At 36.8% G+C, this 20,166-nt stretch overlaps 1 protein-coding gene across 2 annotated transcripts in view; it reads left to right on the forward strand.

Annotated features, from left to right (window-relative positions):
- GALNT1 (polypeptide N-acetylgalactosaminyltransferase 1) overlaps positions 1-20,166 on the forward strand; it is a 94,662-nt gene that overhangs the window by 41,073 nt on the left and 33,423 nt on the right. The window contains exons 3-4 of one of the 2 annotated variants that reach the window (XM_067291165.1): positions 3,499-3,727; positions 10,987-11,161. In XM_067291165.1, coding sequence (XP_067147266.1) covers positions 3,589-3,727; positions 10,987-11,161 — 314 coding nt within the window. In that variant the 5' untranslated portion in view covers positions 3,499-3,588. Of the gene's footprint in view, positions 1-3,498; positions 3,728-10,986; positions 11,162-17,724; positions 17,781-20,166 lie in introns of those variants that run through there. The other variant, XM_067291166.1, reaches the window with a different exon arrangement.

Raw genomic sequence — 20,166 nt, forward strand, 5'->3', positions numbered from 1 at the left:
GTTGTACTTCTTGTTCCTCACTAGCTTCAATTCCAGGCTTCCCCGAGTACCTCCCTATAGGCTCAGGGTATGTTTCTATATTCCTTCAAGGTAGACCTGTCTCTATCTTCCGTGTATTTCCTTTTTTTCATTTGAGCTCAGTTTGTTGTTCATCTGTGCTGGTCTTCTGCCATGTTTGCTCAACTTCCGGCACATTGAAGTGGGCTGTAATTGTGCTTTGAGGAAGTTGTCACTGAAGATCAGTCAGCTCTCCTGGGCTTGTCTCTCAAGGGATCCTTCAAGCGTATCTCTGAAATAGCCAAAATCTGCTCTCCTGAAATCCAGGTTTGCAACATCCTGCTCAGTTTTTCTGGATCCTGAACTCCAGTCTTGTGGTGGTTGTAGTCAAGGCTGCCCTTGACCTTCACATCCTCAACAAATTCTTTCTTGTTTATTAGTAGCAAGTCAAGCAGAGCAACTGCCTCATCAGTTGCTCTGCTTGGCTTCTCAGTTACCTGCATCGGGAAATTGTCATCAATTTACTCTAGCAATCTCCTGGCTTGTTTGTGCCCAACCATACTGCCCTTCCAGCAGATATTGGGGTGGTTACAACCCCCATGAGTACTGGGTCCTCTAATCATGAGATTTCCTGCAGTTGTCTAAAGAATGCTTCATCTGCTTTTCCTTCTTGATCAGATGGTCTGTAGCAGATGCCTGCCACAATTGATCCTGTGATCCTTGTCTGTAAGCCCTTGTCTGGCTCACCACCCATTCCGAGGAAGAGCTCTGTGCAATTCAGTCACTCCTTTACATAGTGCAACCCTTCCTCTTTGTCATTCAAGCCTGCGTTTCCTGCAGAGCCTATATCCATCAGTTGTGACACTCCAGTTGTATAAGCCATCCCATCACAATCCCAGTGAGATAATAGCTCTGCAGCTGTGTACAGACTTGTAATTCCTCTTGCTCCTTTGCCATGTTGCATGTGTCTGTTGTACAGGCACTTGAGAAGTGTCTGCAACCCCTAGTAGTGTTGCTTTTACAGGGGAAGTGCAAGAGCCTCCCCATGATGCTGTCTGCCTCACTTTGTCAAGCAGGTTCTGCCCAGCAGTCCTTATTCCTCAAAGTGAATGGTCTTGGAAGCCTCACTATAACCTTCTAGCGTACAGTGACTTAAAGGTCAGGAACTTTCTAAACTAGGGGTGAGGACCTTGCATTTAATAGCTTCGGAATAGACTTGCAGTACTGGCAGTGTACTGTGGCAAGGTATTCCACTGTGTAACTGCACATTCTGGGGAGTACCTTCTCTTTGTTTTTTTACCCTCTTGCTGCTAAATTCACTTGACTACTATTTCTTGTATTGGAAGAAACAGACAACAATTGTCCTCTGTTTGCCATCTCATGTAGCTTTTGATTTTATAGAATTGTCACCTGTTTTGTTACCTCATTTCCAGCCCTGAAGAATGCTACTCGCTTCACTTATATCTTGTAACAAAGCCATTCCTATTCTTCATCATCCTTTCACCCTTCTCATTTGTCCTTTCTTTTAATTGTTTTGTATCCTTTCTGAAATGGCAGGCTTGGATATTCATACAGCACTCAAGATGAGAAAGCAAATACTGTGTAATGATGTAGGGTTGGGGTTTCTTTTGTTGTTCTCTGTTCTTGTCATAATCCCTAGCACCTGATTTTTCTTTCACTGCTACTGATCACCACACAGTTGGTTTTATAAAGTTGTCTAGTGCTACTGCAAGATCCTGAGTTCAGGGCCCATCTTTGTGTATATAAAACTAGGATGTTTTTCTTGACGTATATCACTTAATGTTTTGTTGTGGATAATTTAATCTGTTATTTTATCATCAAGTTATTGAAGAGCTGGAGAAGTATCTGTAATTATGTTAAATTGTCATCTTTGTATTACCAAAATTGTGTAGTTGCAAATTAAGATTATCCCCAGCAGGACTCTGTCTTGGCATTTGATGTGCAGCTGTGCAGGAAGCAAAGGGATATACACCCTCCTGCTCTTGCAGAAGTGAAAGATTAGAAGCTCCTAGATGGCTGTGCCATCCAATCTGATGCCATTTGAATGCATAGGGATGGATGGAGACATAGCTGTCTCTGGAGCCTGTGAGAGGAAGAAGTAAGCTGTATTTAGAAAGGGGATATCATAGTACTTTTCCCCCAAGAAGCAAATAAAAAGCAGGAAATAAATCATGATTAAGAAATTCAAAAGGAAGAATAGTCTTAATGATATGCAGAGTTTTTTTGGTGAGGTTGCTGCATGATTGTGTCTTATGATTAAAGTTCTCCTTTCAAAAAATACTTCAGTTTAGGCACAAAGTATGTATAAGACCGTGTGCGTGTGTTTAAATTTTGTGTGTTTTTGAAGAACAGATTGTATTTTAAGTTTATTTTATTACAAGTTAAGGGTGTCTGTAATTCTGGTTTTATCTAGTAAGTTATTCCCACTTGGAAATACTTTGGGAGGATGTTGTGTTGAAATAATTCTTACCGTAAAGAAACTTCTTTGCTAATAGGAAACAGGAACAATGACACTGAAAGGAAATTGTATATAGTAGAAATATTTCCTAGACAAATGGTAAAGTTATTCATTTTATATGCGGTAGCAGTTAGCCAGAATTCTTTACAGTTTGGCTGTATAACATGAACTATGTAACACGCAAAGCAGTGGTGAGGGGGAACCTCTTGGTTTCCAAATATATATATATATATATATATATATATATATATATATATTTTTTAGTAGTATAAGTGAACAAGCCCAAAGCTGTTCTTGACCTTTTTCCCCAAGTAATATTTTTTTTGTCAGTGATGGAAAATAGCAGTCTTTGTTACAAAATTTATTTTTGATTTGAATAGGACAAAATGGGATTTTAAAAGTTGGATTTCTAAAGTTTTAATTAATACATGTTGAAAAATGCATAGATGTTTGCTCTGTGGTCAAATATTAAATGATTAAATTAAAGTGTCAAATTATTAGGTGAAGTCTTCAGTTTTGAATGTCTAGTAAATGATCATGGTGGCATGTGAGTACTTTCTCTGCTCTGTCTACTGTTTTATTTTACCAAAATGGATACTTATTTTGGTTCGCTGAGTGCAAAGCATTTGTTCGTATGGCTAAAGCGTAATATGCCATTGGACTTTATGTAAATTACAGGGGTTTTTTGTAGACTACCATTCCTAGTGATGGCCACAGAAAGTCAATGTGTACAGCATGGGGGAAGTATGAAGAATATCAGCCAGTTGCCTTTGCTGAGCTCAGATTGTGTATTGCTTCTTAAGTTGTTCACAGTTGTTTAATATAGTAAAAAAATGGAGTGCTGCTGCCTTACTTGGCCCTGTTCTCTTAATCTCACAGGCGCGCATAGAGCAGTCACTTTGATACATACAGGCTTGTCGTAATTAACTTATCTTTAAAACATAATTGAAATTGCTGCTTTTAGCTTCTGTCCTCTGGTAACCTTTTTGTGACTTTTTCTTTTTCTTTTTTTTTTTTTCCAGATATAGAACGTGGTCTCTCAAACTGGATTAAAGCAATCAGTTGCTATTTTTATTTATACTTTTTAATTTTTGTATTTGAGTTAAAGTGCCATGAGAAAATTTGCATATTGCAAGGTGGTCCTTGCCACCTCATTGGTTTGGGTCCTTCTGGATATGTTTCTATTGCTTTACTTCAGTGAGTGCAACAAATGTGATGAGAAGAAAGAACGAGGCCTGCCTGCTGGAGATGGTAAGCTTTCTGCCCAAGTAATCTTTAAATTATGCTTATTTAAAATTACACTTCTCTTTAACATTTGATTTTTGCCCCAGTGGTATAAACACTGAAGCAGTATTGGGTATTGCAAAACTTTCAATGTTTCTTTAAAGCACTATGGAATTCAAGCACATTCCATCTCAGATACATGTTGCAGATTCAGATGCTAGCTTAAGATAAGATTTTAAGCATAAATATGTATGAAAAAAATAAAAATTGCTGTGTAATAAGTAGTTCAGGAACATAAGTTAACGTTAACATAATGTAAAGCACATACTAAATTTCCACCAGTGAATCAATGGCACTGCTGATTTCAGTAGACTTAGTGGTCAAACAAACAAACAAACAAACTCCTTGAAAAACTAAGCCAAAATTTGACCAGTGAATATAATAATGAAGAGGGACAATAGTCTTACCACCAAACAAATGTTGGAGTGGAAATGAATGTATCAAAATAACTGGAATAAAACCAGATACAAAAATGAAAAATCCTGTGTGTTGTGGGTTTTTTGTTTGTTTTGTTTTTTTTTAAGTTATAGCTGTGCTATTCAATGGTAAAGCTCTTCAGATAAGTTTTTCTGTTCTGTTACTGTCATTCTACTTTTCAAGTACCAGTCAGAGGAGCTGGGTGTGTGTTACTTGGATGCCGGTTCCATTCATTTTACCAACTTTGTTTTAGGGCAGCCGACATATGTGGGAGGAAAGATGGATGCTGGGAGAGGTCACCTCTGCTCTGTCTCAGTGTAGGCATTCCCAACTGCAAGCAGCGGCCACCTCTGTGATGTTTGTGAAACATATCTAAATTTGTGGTATGGTCCCTCTTCTTCTGGCAAGGTTAGAAGAATGTTGTAAAGTGTAAAGCTTGTGTAGGTTCAGTACGGGTGTGTCTCTATGTTTCACTGTAGTTATCAGAAACTCATGCAGTGAGGCATGAGTTAAGTCCGGTCAGCCAGCTATGCTCAGAATTATTTAGTGCTTTCTGTAAGAAAATCTTTTTCAAGTGTTGACATCTAGTATAGATAATTTTGACTTCACTGTGAAATTTTCTGAAGTGCTTCAAGAGTAATGCTCCTCTATTACAGAATAACATTAGAGGGGGATGTTTAGGAAATGTTCATGTGTCGTTCCCCCCACACACACACACCCTTGCCCATGATCAAAATGGGCTTATCAACTTCCACAGAGACCAGCAATGCATAGGAATGTGGTATTGCTGCACTTAGTACATCTGAACTGTTGTTTCCACAACTGCTTGCAGAGATTTTGTAGAAAGGTTCTAGCACACCCCTGCTTTGCAGAAGGGACTTCAGTTTTCAGTTGCTTGTCTTTTTATCTTTTGGATTTTTCTTAAGGTAAATGGAAATGACTAGAAAATGAATTAGGGTTATGTAGAAAGTATGTCCTTTATAGGACCTTAGTCTCTTCTTTCAAAAGTTGAGAAACTTTCTTGAGAATAAGAAACAAAGACAGATGGTACTATGTTTTTCAGGAATTGATCTACTTTTTGGATTCCCCTCCAAAACTTTTATGGGATGCTAAGCAGATAGCTTATGCCAGGCTTCTTTCAGAGCTGTGTAGCAAACCAGATTTTTTTTTTTTTCTGTTGATCAACAGCAGTTAGTTTGCTTATCTTTATTTATAGATAGATATATATCTCAGACTTGGTTTGATTTAAATAGATGATGTTAAAACTTCAAATGGCTTTACACATGAAGTTATTGGGAGTTATGTGTATATAAGAAAATACAAGTTTTTCAAAAAGTATTTCAAAGCAGGTAGTTAGTTGCCTGCTAGTTGACTTGTTTCAGTTGAAACTTTTAGTGAACAATTGATTTGTCACATCTGAGGAAGCTTAGGATTCTGTATTCAGAGCTAGGTTTGAATAGTGTGTGCCAACTGAAATGTTGAGGACCTAAAAAACTTCCTCTATTTAGAAAGTATGTTTCTTAGGATGTATTGAAAGGGGTCCTTTAGATGAGGGAAAATCTGCAATTTTTAAAGATTGGTTTTATGACTTTCCCTATCCCACCTTAGTTTCAGTTAGTAGTTGAGTATGGTCTTCATTCTGGCCTTTCCCTAAACTTTCTGTGTTAAAAGCCGCCTTTTTTTTTCTTCCCCCCCCAATATTGTATATAATAAGCTTGTACAAATTGTACACGGCTCTGCGCATTTTTCTTGATTTTCATTGTTGCTTTCCAGTATATGCAGGAATATGCCTGCCAGAAACAACAGTTGTAGTTGGTATTTTGCCACTTCCGTTTAACCTAGTTGTATGCCTATCTTGCATATTCTTATTTTTCCAGTACTTTACTGACTTGGAGTCTGGTGGATTTATTCCCACTCCAGACACCTAGAACCAATAGTATTAAGGCTATTTTTTTGTGGTGCTTTTAGCATAATCTTCTTTTTAGCTTCATTTTCTTTTGTTCATTTCCATAATTAAGTTAGCTCTTGTGATTCAGTCTAACTTTTGTACTAATGTAAATTCTGTAGTTTCCTGAATTTAGAAATTTTTGTTGCAAACAGGGACTATATGCTGGAGCAACATGGGCAATTTGTGGAAGCACTAATGAACAGCTTCTAATGAACCTACTCAATATATAAATGAATTTATTTTAGGAATTTATTTTAAGCTGTGCTTACCTAGTTGTAAAAATTCATCTTTAAATATTTCAGTAGGAGCAAATGATGTTAAGGAAGATTTTGGCCAGTTTAGACATTCATAAAGTTAGAAGGATGTTTTCTCTAGGCTTCAAACACAGAAAACGGAGGGAGAGGTGTTTGCAGAATGAGACTTATTTAGAGCCATGCTCTAAGTTGTCTTTGAGAGAAATCTTTCCTCACTGTTTTGATGGCATTAAGATACCAGTATCTTAAATTATGAGCTTCAGTTACGGCCTACTGTTCCATGGTATGTATACCATCACTACATTTTGCAAATTATTCAAAATAAAAAGCTGTAAAGGAACATGATTGTATTTATTTATTTTTAAGTAACAGCACAGTTGTTGTTTAATGAGTGAGCTGTTTAGAACAACAGCTAGTGAGAGGGCCATGCCTGCCTGCCTTTGCATAGTCTGCTGGAGGCAGAGGAAGCTTGGGAAAGCAATTGCAGCGTTGTTGAAGGGTAGCTGTGTGCTCTGGGATGGTTGCGGGAGCTGCCTAGAATTAATTTTAAGAGGAGCAGGAATTGGAAATTTCCCTTGGGAATTTGTGGAGGACTGGGAAATACTGTGAAGATGAAGGAAAAATCTTTGGGGAAGGTTATGGGGAACCGTAATATGGCTCTAATAATGATCATTGTGTGATGATACTGCAGGGAGGGATATGATAGACTGGAATAATGAGATGACTTAACCATAGGTTAAGGCTTTGCCCATGCCTTCTGCCATGGCTGAAGAAGACAGCAGGAGCTTCAAGAGATTGCCTGGACAGTTGAGTGTGTTTGGGGAAGTGAGATCATACCAGTGATTCATGCTGGGATCAGCTCAGCTACAGGAGGGGTGGGAGGGAGTCTGTGCTTGTCTTGGCTGCTCCTGCTGCTTTTTCTCCCCCCACCAACCCTGGGAACAATCAGTAAAGGGGAGGGAGGTCTGAGGGAAGCTCTCTCCAGTGCTTGGCTCACAGCGGTTGTGTCTCATTCCTTCTGAGCCACCCAGCAGAGCTGGATGGTGCACACCTCTTGCCCAACTATCACAGTTTATGCCCTCGTGGAGGTGGTCACAAGCTGTTCTTCCTATTGACGTATTTGCTGGGTGGTGGTTCCTTTTTTACAGCTAATGGTTGTTGCTGTTGCAAATTTTGATTGGTTCATCAGTCAGATTCACGAAGGGTAATGGTTGCTGATAGAAGACTGTTGCTGTAAGTGTAAAGATTGTAAAAATCAGAAAGAGTGAAACTTTGTAAGCATCATTCATGTTTTGCAGTAGTTTTTCTAAACCTGCAATTCAGATGATTTGTAGTTAAGTACTATCTTTTCCAGATGGGGATTTGGCATTGCAATTTAGACTTCACAGCTAGGATAAAACTTACTGATAAATGTAAACAAGTCCTAGACTCCAAGAAAGGGTTCAAGCCATTCTCTAACACTACAAAAGGGATTGGTTCTTATAAACAGGAAAGGCCTGAATAGTACTGCAGTTTTGCTAATAAAGATCTTCTACATAACTCTTACCTCTGTAAGAATCCTGTATCTCAGCTCTGAGGTCTTGAGTTCAATGAAACTCTAATTAGTCTTTCCCTACCCCAGGTTATAGGCTCCTTAGTTATGACTGCAAAGAAACTTCTAGCTTTGGCACTTGATATGGTTACTGAATAAACTTCTCAACTGATCCTTTTTGGCTTTTTTTCTCCTTCATATGGTTCATTCCACTTATGTAATGATTAGAAGCCATGCAAAAAAGTATTTTCTTCTCTCAGACCAAAGACTGATATCATAGAGTCCTGTGATATCTCAGCTGTTTACTATTTACACTCTTTTCTTGGGGCATTGGCAGAATTTAAACTAAGACCAGTCATTTTGTAAAGTGCCAATTGAGGCTTGTGTTCTGAATTTGAGCTCTTTGATAAAGATGGAATCCCTGTGTTGGGACTCAGGATTCTGAATACTTTCATCCACTTAAATTCCCAAGAAGAAAGGTAAGCAGGTTAGAGATACAGAACAGTGATTGAATTCTTGAAAATAGGGGCTGTTCATACCTGCTCTCCCATAAATCAGCCGTGTTCCACTAAGGCTGAGCTGTGCATAGGAAACAACTTAAAAAAAAATAATAATCTTTTTTTTTACTTGTCAAAAAAGTTTTCATATAATTGCTGTGGTTGCTACAAGGCTGACTGAACTTGGTGTTCTGATTAGTCTACCATTATTGTGGCACCTACAGATGTGCCAGGGAAGCACTCATCCTTTTTTCTAGCTTTAAGTGGTCTCAGGTTTTGAAGTAATCTGTTTTTAATTGGGCACGTTCCCTGGTGAAAGGGAATTTGTCTAAATACCATAGACACAAAGAGTTCTTTGTTTGTTTGTTTTTAATGAAGATCTGGAAAAAATCAGAAAACTAATGGTTTACTGATACAAATGAGGAGAAATGGCTGGAAAAACAATCATCTCTTAATCCAACAGGAAATCTAGTAATAAGTCATTCATTCAGCTCCAGAAGTTGTAGCTGTACATTAAAGCGCCTATTTGCTAGAAGTACGTCATAAGTAGCATGCTCATAATTATTCCTTCAAAGGGAAAAAAAAAAATTTTTTTTCCATAGTTCACTGACCAGAAGTGTACTGATTTTTGAGTTCTTAGCAATATGTATACTGGTCATTTTGGGAGAGTGTTGTTGGTCTGTACGTGTATGAAAACTAAATGCTTTTGTCTGAAAACAGATTATGGGGAATGCAGAAACCTGAGACAAAATAGTTTAACTCTGCTTGGAAAGTCATCTTTATATTTGCGCACCAAACTTGCCTATCTTTGCATCTGAGTTCTGTAACACATATGTGAATCTTTTTTTCTTGTTGATGGGTTTTTCTGCAGGAGATGGGAGGGAGTACATCATTTAGGTAAAAGGTATGATCAAGTGGTAGGTATTTGTATTGAAACTTAAAACTTAAACTAATGAATTGGTGAAAGTTGATAGCTGCACACCTGCATCCAGGTCATTGGTGTGCTAAATGAACTGCTAAATTGGTCAGCAATATCTGCAAATGTCAAAGATTAGAGTTTTCAGTTAATTTAACTATTCAGTTTAACTGGTTTACTCAAAGTTAAAAAAACAAAAACAAAAACTGAAAATTTAAATATTTAAAGTGTTTTTTCTTCTAAATCACAAATACAAGTATGATAGGAAAGAATGTTCTCCCTTGAGAATGCTGAAAAACATGGTGAATAAATTTACCAAGTTTTGTTTTTTTATGTATAACCATGTTCAGATAACTTTTTTGTTTAATAACTTTAAGTTCTGTTAAGCACTCATCATTTAGTTATTTTCTATCCAACTGTACTTGTATACTAATTGCTCCTAAATTTAAGAAAAAATGATTTATGATAACCTGACATAATAGAGTTAAAAATAAGCTGATCATAAAAATTTAAGCCTAAATAATTGCCCAATTATATACCATTGTTTTATGCTAATTAACAAAAAATAGCACAGATTCTAGTTTAAAAGGTTATGCAATTGAAAGTTAGTAAGTTTTGATGCTTTTGAACTAGTGAGGTGCAACCTGTACTTCCTTTAGGAAGTAAAGATACAAAACAAACTTTAAGGCTTTGCGCTTATTTCAAACCATAGTTAAAACAAGTGCTTTAAATCGGTCTGCTCAGTATCTACTTGGAAATACTGATTCTATCAAAATTTTCTGTATATGATTGGCTGGCTAGCAACTTCTAGTAATAAATGGATCAACTTACAGTCAAAGGGAGCTTTGTGGTTAAAAGAAAGTATCTCCATACTGGGAGGATTTTCTCAGCTAAATGTCAATGCTTTGCTACACTAGTGCAGTTTACTTCAGATATTTGAAAATGAAAGTTTCTCATATGGAAAACATTATGGTTGCAACTGATTAATGTTAAATGCAAACCAGCAAAATGTTTCATTTGTTAGTATGTATGGATTTTGAGTCTTCAGTGTTTTGGCAAAGGTGGAAGGCTTGGGCATTTTTTTACTCTTTACATGTCTGTTTGCTCTTGGCATAAACTTTAATTACAATATGCTGTCCTAGCAGGAGATTGAAGATAATTTCAATTTAGGCATATAACTGAGAGCTTTACCTTTATTTTAAAATACTTCCTCCTCTATTTAGGTCCTTTAATATATATATATATTTTTTTTAATTTGTGCTGAATTTGTAAAGTAGTAGTTTTTGAAATTCATTACTTGTGAATTTAAAATAGTTCAGGAGAAAAGTGAATAAATATTTGTAAAGAAAGTATAACATATCAGTAGTTGGTAAAAACTTGTTTGTAAAAACTTTTCCAAGAGTCTGAATTCATTTTCTCCTCCTTCTCTCCCTCAGCAGTTTGGAAAGATATATTTGATATTAATGATTTCTTTTTTTAAAAAACATGTCAAGTGTTAGTGTTACTGTTCCTGTTGATGATCAAGTACCAACATTAAACTCTGAAATGGTGCTTTTAGAACTCCATTTTAAACAGGAACGCTCCTACAATACAAACTGAAATATATTAAACAAAAGCAAGCACGCAAGTAGTGTCGCTAGCGTTTTAATGTATTTGCTCTTAGTTCCAGAACCTATACAAAAACCACATGAAGGACCTGGAGAGATGGGGAAGCCTGTGGTCATTCCGAAAGAGGAGCAAGAAAAGATGAAAGAAATGTTTAAAATAAATCAGTTTAATTTAATGGCAAGTGAATTGATTGCACTCAACAGATCTTTACCTGATGTCAGGTTAGAAGGGTAAGTACCTTATATTGTATTAAAGATGTACTTTATGTAAATGAAGAAAGTGCAAAGAGTGATCCAAAACGAGTTCAGTTCTGCAAGATACTAATGTCAAAGTGAGAAGTAGGAGGATTTCCTGTATATATGGTACTTATTTGTAAAATAAGATCGTGTAGAATGAACTATTTTTCCAGCATTATTTGCTATGAATCTGATTACAACTATGAAGCTTGTTCAGGGAATAGAAATGTAATTGATTGAAGGGAAAGCAAAGTTATCTAAAGTTTGGTATATCAATAAAAAATGACTTGTTTGAAAAATTCATGCTTCACTCAGAATGAGGCAGGCTAAAAATCTGGATTATATGAAATAGAAAAGATGTAATGACAAGAAAAAAGAAATACTTAAAAATTTTATACCTAATAAAATGTGCACAGCCTCGCTTAGATTGCATTTCTTTTCTCTAATATCCATCTGGTTTATATTTTTGATCTTGCTTCTGAAATATTGATCCTTTCAGAGTTATTTGAGTCATGAGTAATTAGAAGGAAAATTGTAGCCTTGCCTTAAATAAAACTAAGATTGCTTTACTCTCTTGGGGCTACCCTGGCAAGGTGGCTGATGACCACCCCCTTCCACCCTCTTGCCTAGCTTACAAAAGGGACTTTAAAGTTAAATAGAGTTTGTAAAATAAGATTTTTCCCAGTCAACTACCTGCGCTTTTCTGCAAGAAATGGATGCTGTACAAACTCAGCTTGCTGCTACTGCATGCACAAGGCCTAACTGCTGGATTGTTTGTTTTCATTTTCGACCTCAGAAAATGATATGAGGAGGAATGAGAAGAAGCTCTGACTACTTCATGTTTAAAGATCTGGTTTGTATGTACCTTCATCTGTAGTAATGGGAATAGTGTGCGAGTTCTGGCAGAGCTGGTATTTTTAATAATAAGCTTTGATATTGAGACACATTTATTGTTAAATATAGAACTTTGTAGGTTTGAATTAATGGGATTTTTCAATTAATTTGCAGATTTACTCTTTGTCAGATTTTGTGGTCGCTACTTGTGTGTTTCTTAGTATTGTGGAAGAACGAACACATGAACTTTGAGGGTTTTTTGAAAACTGACATTTTTTTCCTCCCCTCTGTGTATGTAAAAGTGTGTAACGTAGTTGTATCCTGCTTTTCCTGTCTCTCATATTATTGTTCTGATTATAGTCATAACTTGGCAATGGATCGCTCTTGGCATTTGTGCATATTCATACATAGTATCTGCCCCTCTTAGCGTTTTCTCTATACAATAAGAAATTGTCTCTTAGTGATGACTGCCACTGATTAAGAACTTCTAGTTAACCTGTGAAACTTGTTTTAGCTGCAAGGGAGATGGTGAGTTTCTTTTGAGACTTTTGGTAAAGCTGAAATGCTAACGGGTGATTTCTGTATGTTTTTTCTGGAAGAGCAGAATGGAAATAACACAACTTTGGGAAAATAGCTGGTGTTCTATTTGAAAGGTAAATATGGGTAATTTTTCATTATGATCTTGGAAGTAAGGTGACTAAAGAACATCTTTTGCTGAGCAGCACTAATAGTGGAAAACTTGGATGTATTTATTACACCATTTTATAGTTTGAGTACAAAGTTAAGAAATATAATCCTTATGTGTGGATGTCAAAAGCTGCCTTGGCTATTTGTACTTGTCAGCTTTATAAAATCTACTTTTGAATTAGCTAAAAATGGAAAGAGAAATTGTTGCAAACTATTAGAACTTTAGTACCTAAGCACTGTTAAAGCTTTCACAAAGAAGTCAGATTACAATTTTAAAGTCAACTTGAGCTACAGGAACTTTTCTGTCTTGCACATTTGGCCATGGTCTATAATTTTTGTGTTTTGCAGTAGGATATGCATTATACTTTATCAGTAAGTTTAGTAGTGTTGCATTTGTTCATCTTTTGTATTTGTATGGATACAAATACGATTACAATACTATATGAATAAAAATGGTATCATAGAGTAAAATCTTGAATAAGGGCTTGGGACAGAGCTGGATTTTCTGTTTTTATATTTTGCTGCCAACAATTTTAACATTCACTTGCTCTGAGTTTTTAAGACTCAGGAGCAAGCTTTGCTCCTTTTTTTGTGATTCTTTCAGTATTTACTCCAAAAGTTCATAGTAATTAGGAAGCAGGAAGTGTGCTAACATTTCTCAAGCAAATCTAAATGTTACTATGTTTCCAATGCAGAAAGTGTCTTAATCTGTACCTGTGGGTTAATATTACTTTTCAAGAAAACTGCAGCCACTTTCAGAATTGGGAGAACTGTAAATGTGCTCAGATATGTTGTATGAAGTTATTTATCGCAGTAGTCCAAATATGCACATGGTTAGAAGCATTTTGTGCTGTGTTAGCAGGATTGGTTCTGCTATAACTGCTTAGCCAGGATTTTTTTCTTGTGCTGTCTAAATCCCTGCTAATATGGAAATAGTTGTGGGAGAGGGAGGAGGGGTAATTCTAGCAGTTCCTTACCCCTTTTGTGTGCTTTGCAGTGCAGCTGCCGATAGCACTTTCAGTCAAAGTTTTTGAGAAGTGGGATATGTTCAGAGGCTGACTAAGCTGTTCAACTATGTAATTATTTCACAGGTTTGGTGGGTTAATTCCTGAAATGTGGCATGGGAGGACATGGGATCATTTTGACTCCTACAGTGTTCTGGCCGCATCAGTTCTTTTGAAATACACAAGTCTGTAGAGTCAACTTTGTGCCTAACAGTTAACCATTGAAAAGCTAGTGAAATCAGATGTACCAGGACCAATTTGCCATACATATTTAATGGTGTTGACATGACCTGGCAGCTGCAGAGTGGCTTTGTGAAGTAGTCTACATTATCATTCACGTTAGTTGTTAGTTCTGCCAAACACCACTGTAATCTGCGTGAAGGCAATCATGGCTTTATAGCCCTGCTCAGTTCTACGGAGTCTTGAGGCAGCTACTGCCTTAATCAATAAATTCAACCTTCTAGCTTGCACTTCTGCATCTGGATGTTAGGAGTTTAATCTCTATAGATGACCCAGTTGGGATATCGAGTTTAATTTTTTGGTCAAGAACTTTTTTTCTTAGTAGAAGAACAAAAATGTGAACTGTTTTATTAACTATTAGGCACTTCCCCAGTCAGGGGAGCTCCTCGGTTTCACAGGTCTACAGAGGTTTAAAACTCTGTTCTGTTGAGTGGTACTTCAGATATATTAATAGGTTTCTATTATTATTTGGCCCAAAATTGCTTAGGCATACAAGCGCTTTTAAAATCTTTGATATACGCCTGGATTCCTAGTCATTCTGTATTTGCAAGAGGGAACATTATTCTACTTATTCTTCTAGTTGTCCCAAATAAATGATTTGTTTAACAGGAAAAAAAAATCTGGAAGTTTATTTTTTCACCTGGATTCTTCCACAGCTCTGGACTGGGGCATGTAGACTAACAAACTGATAGCACTGACAGGGCTGCGACCTCTGAAAGGAATGTCATTGTGGGGGAACAAGCAGCTGGGGTTGGCAGATTGGTCTCAAGTTGTTAATAGAATATTTCTTGTAAGCATGTCTTATTCTGGTTGGTGAATCAGTCATCAAAGTGGGAGTTGATTCGCACTTGCCAGGAAAATATGCAGCTGTGGGCTTGACATGACAGCAAAGATTGGTGAATAAGGACACTAGAGTCTTGCCTTGATTTTTGTTGATGAATAGTGAGACAATGACTAAAATAAGCACCATAGGTGGCAATGACTAAAATAGGTGTTCAGCTGTGTATGTTTGTCTTATATTGGTCTTCAGGCTGGGAAGCTGTGTGGTTGAATGTGTGAAACTTGTATGTGTCACAGACTTGGTTTTGCTCTCAAGTCTGCTTGAGGTGATTTTGAATCTGCTTTGTAAAATGGAGACTGAGTACCATGTGCTAAGGTGAGGTTGTTGGGCCTCTGGTCATTATTACTTGTGGAATGTATAAAAAATTTAAGGAGTCATTTGGCTCCCTGGGATGAGAATTTAATCCTAATTCTGGCTCCTTTGCACTAGAGAAGAGCATCCATAAAGCTCTCTTCTCCCTCAGGCCCCAGTGGTCATGGTTGGGAGCACTGGAGGCGTATCTGGAATAGACCTATGTCAGGCAGCATTATGTAAGTGCCGATCCGGACTTGAGCTGTGGCACTGAGCTAGGAAGCTGGTTGAGATTTCTCTGAGGCCTGGTGGACTTCACAGAGCAGACCAGCAGCAACAGGCGGTGTGGAGAGCTTTGGCTACCTTTGCACCACTTTCTCCAAGGCTACAGGTTCTGTACAGCTCAGTAAAAAATGTCATCTTTGTCTTTTTGCTGCTGAGTCAGTACAATACTATCAAAATGAAGGGTATTAGAAGTCTTATTATGTCTCAGTCTTGCATAACGTACGGGATGTTTTAAGTGTCCTCTTCTCAAACGGTCTCCTCTAAGGAAGAGTGTGTATGTTAGCTTTTGAGTGGTGCAGATAATGTTAAGGTATAACCAGAGTTTTTAGCCAAATGATGGTCCTATGTATTTGAGTGAACTGGATTTCAATTCATACAATTTTATGACTTCAGCAATTTAATAGAAAGTTAAGGTGCAGATCTGTAAGATATCAAGGTTTAACCAGTACAGTAATGTGGCTGATTTAAGTTACTATTGAAGGCTGTTTTTGCTGGGTCAAGCTACCTTACTCAGTTGCTGCTTTCAAGCTTATTTTGACCTTCAGGAGGAAGTAGACAATTTTTGTTTGTTTGTTTGTTAAAAGCCATTCTTCTGAATCTAACTTAAACAAATGTTGTGGAGTTTATAGCATTTATGATGTGCTCCTTTCTGAGTAAGCTTCTCATATGACTAACTCCTATTTTGTAACTTCCTTTGTTACAAAGAACTGTATTTAGGTCTAGGCTTTCAGGTGCATCAGATACTGTTAATTGCATGATACAGTATAGCACTTTTCAGTTATGTGACTGCAATCTGCTTTTCAAACTTATTCTTAAAAAAGTATTGTCAATCTTAAACCCAAAATATACATGTGAGAATATACTAGAATTCACATTTTAACTTCTCAAAACATAAATTGTTTTGACTACAAGGGTTTACTGTATACTTTGTTACAGTTGAATCATAATAAGACACAAATTGATCAAATTTACACAATCACTTTGTGAGGAAAATAGTTTATTTGAATAAATCTATTCACAGTAGGACTAATAATGTGCATATGCAGTAGTATGCTCTTGGAGTGTACTCAAATATGTTGAGCTTCATGGTTTTTTTTAAATGGCAGCGCTTGAAGTATTTACATCTATGTGGTGCCTCAGAAGGTGTGCTCTTTTTAATTATGCTAATTCATCCAGGAGAAAAGCTAAGGGAGTCATTTCAAATTACATCCAATCTGGTATAAATGTGGCCAGAGCCAAAAGGAGAATTCTTCTTATTTGATGCTGATCCAAAGATTGCGTGAGTTCATGAACTGAATGGAGGCTTGCACACCAAAAGGGGAAAAAGGCATATGCTGCTGGATCAGCAAAATGAACGAACACATCCAGCAGCTGTATGATTGCCAGATCTGGTGCAAAGGAGGGGATGGGACAGAACTGTGGTGATAGAAAGTGGGGTTATCACTTTTGGCAGCAGCCTGCAGTTGCACCTGATGAAGTGGAATACGAAAAAAACCAGTTCATTATAGAAAGAGTGTGTTAAGTGGTCATGGGGATTTAAATAGATCCATAAATTGTGATACATTTTGTGAACTTTTGGTATTTGTTAAGTTCAGGCTGTGGTGATGTAGAAGAAAATCAAAAAGAGCAAAGTTGTCAAGATGGTAGAAGGTGAAAGTTTATTGAACACTTTATTGTTTGTCACAGGCTAGAAATCCAGGCTGTTAATTTACCTGGGATCTGCAGAGGAAATCTGCTGATGTGGTAACTAGGAATGTAACTTCCAGCAGTGATGCACTGGAAGTTTGAAAGCAGGTGAGACATTGAAGCTTGACAGTTCTCTTTCAAAGCAGGAATATTTTTCATCTGACTTTTCTGTTGCGTGCAGTTTGTTACTGGCCTGGTGCAGAATCAGTATTTGGAAATTTTCTTGTTCATGTTGATTTAGTGCGCTAGCCAGAAGAAATTGCGTGTAAATCTTTTTCCTAGAGAAAATAAAAAATAAAAAACACTAAAAATCAGCTTGTTTTCTATAAACTGTTTTCTGTACAGTTGGCAATCTCATTCTTAGTTACAAGTGTCTTTCATTTTGGATGAGCAGCCATATATTATTCATATATATTCATATATTATCAAATTGATAGGTCAAGTATGCAAAATAATTTGGCAAGAGAACTTAGGTTTGAATTTCAGTCCTTGAGGACACAATTATTTTTATCCAAAGATGCTTTCTTATGATCACTTTCAGGGTAGGAAAAGTAGTCAATTGCAGGTAATTATTTGTGTGAAGTTCTGCTTGAATTCTGTAACCACAATGGTTTTAAGGCCCATTTTGGATTTTGTTTCCAGGGTCTAAAGAAGATTTCTACTTGAATCATGAGATAATGCGACCTTTCTTATATCCAAATCTTTGAAATCAGAAGAAAGGAAAATTTCATACTCTTGAAGTCAGGTAAATTAACATGATACTATTGAAGGCAGACATTTTGGCAGGCTGGACGGAAATGTTTAAATAAGAGTGAAGGATTTGCCTGCATTCCGGTCACCTGTTAAGAAAGATTAATGGTAGTTGTCATATGAATTATATGAATCAAGACCTACTTGTCATATGAATTATATGAATCAAGACCTACTTTTCTAAAACAAATTGTTCTGATTTGGAGGAAGAGGCTTTCTTCAGGAGCAGTGTGAAGTTTTGCTGCAAACTTCTCTGTAGCGCTTTCTTTTTGTGTGGCCACAAATTATTGTGGTTGTATGCAAAGTCAGTGTATTGAAAAAGGGTCTGGCGTATTATGGTACTGAGTGATTCCTTCTTTCTCAGAAGTATTGCTTTTAGCTCTTTTAGCTGTGTTGGTTCTCTGTGAAGTTGAAATGTTTTTCCAGTGCAGGTTATCTACAATCTGCATGCAGTAGGCTCTGTATATTCTTAATATTTATGTTGGAATCAACTTTATTGATGTCCTTGTTTATAATGGTATCATAAGACTGCTGTTGATCTCCAGGAAAGACTAAATCATTGTTTACCAGAAACAAAGTGCTGTAATGCTGTAGCTTTTTAACACCTCAGTCATAGGTTACCACCTCTGTAGCAGAGGTGGCAGAGGAAACAGCTCGATTTCAGCTGCTTCAGCATGACTCAGAGTCTTATTTCAAACCTGCTTTAAGCAGAAAGTAGACAGTGCATTGGGTATTAGCTGTGCCTCAGCTTTATTACCTTCCTTTACTGCAGACTGTAACTTTTGGCAAATGGGTAGGTAAACAGCTGAGTGCTGACATTTTATGGTGCTGCAGCAAGATTCACCAGATATCATTAAGTAAAGACTTGAGGTTTCATGACAGGAGTTAAGACTTTTCTCTAGCAGTCTTGCATTAATTTTGGTAACTTCAGTAGAAAATAAATGTGCGTTTTCAAGTCTAAGGATACTGATGCTTATTTCTCAAACAGACTCCAATGTATTTTAATTATGCTATTTGTATAGAATCACTGGTGTTAAACAGCTTTATTATAGGGGCTGTGCTATATAGTATTTCCTCAAAACTGTAGGTCTAATACAATTTTCAGTAAGACTTCTAAATTTGACAAAAGAATAATCCCAAGTTCTGGCATGTGATTTATTTATAACCACAACTTTTATCTATAACTGTTATTTACTGCCTGCAAAGTCAAAAGATTGGACAAAATTATAAGATGATAAATTTTTTTTTCATCTTTTGTTCATAGTGCAGCTTCCAAAAACCCATCAGCACTGCAATATCACATTGTTGTACATACCAGCTCTGCTCTGAGCTCTAGTAAGGCTGCCCGGCTGAGCTGCCTGGTGCACAGCGGATGCTTTTGCTTGCATTGTCCTATATCAGAATGCGCTGGGTTATGTGCACTGGGCTGGGAAACAAAGGTTGCGTACATGTTTTGCTGCTATTTGTGCCATTTGAAATTATTTTATTGGTCATGTCTTGTTCCCACAAAAAGCTGATAGAATCTGGGCATAAAACTTATCTCAGATGTAGCAAATCATGGCTCAGCTAGTGCCTAAGCCTACTAGGTTTTTTTTTTTTTTTTTTGATAAGCATGAGTGGCCCCATTTTGACAATTCCATATTAAAAAAAAAAAAAGTATTCTAGTGTTACTTCTGCTCTCTTTACTCATCTGTGGAGAATAACCTATTGGCAGTCAAAGAAGAGGTAGAGATCTGTCCTGTAATATTTAGAAACTTAGGATCTATTTCTAATGCAGAATATATATATATCACATCTTCCTAGAAAATGACCTACAAAAACTGTTTTAATGTTATACTTCAATGAAGAAGCTTTTCCTTGTTGCTTCTCACTGCATAAGCATTATGGTAGTATGTAATTGGTTTCCTGAAAGACTACTTCTACCTTTAGCCTTTTTTGGTCTATAATTCTTTAGCCTATGAAACAGAAGTTTGTAAGTTGTATCAGGATATTGAATGCCACTTTACTGCATTACTTTAAGAAATACTTTAGCATGACTTTGAAAGATGTGAAGACAGATTACTGCTAATTTTATTTTAATTATTTAGCTTTTAAGGTATGACAGTATTGCATTTAGTTCTCAATCTTGGGTTTTAGGAATAATTTCTAAATTAAATTGAACTGTAAATACAAGGTACTGAATACAGTTTATTTCAAGGTATTGATAAAATGCCAAGTGTTATCCTGTAATAAGATGACTGTGCAGTTACGTTTTCGAGGTGATCTTTGGAGTGTGTGTAGAAGTCCCAACAGTAAGCTGAAGAAGGTAGCATTAGGATAGTGACTGGCAGTGTGTTGAGTTCCTGGCATTTGTGCACCTTGGGGATGGACGATTAGGATGC

Source organism: Apteryx mantelli, chromosome 2 (genome assembly GCF_036417845.1).
Source record: "Apteryx mantelli isolate bAptMan1 chromosome 2, bAptMan1.hap1, whole genome shotgun sequence".
Classification (NCBI taxonomy): domain Eukaryota; kingdom Metazoa; phylum Chordata; class Aves; order Apterygiformes; family Apterygidae; genus Apteryx; species Apteryx mantelli.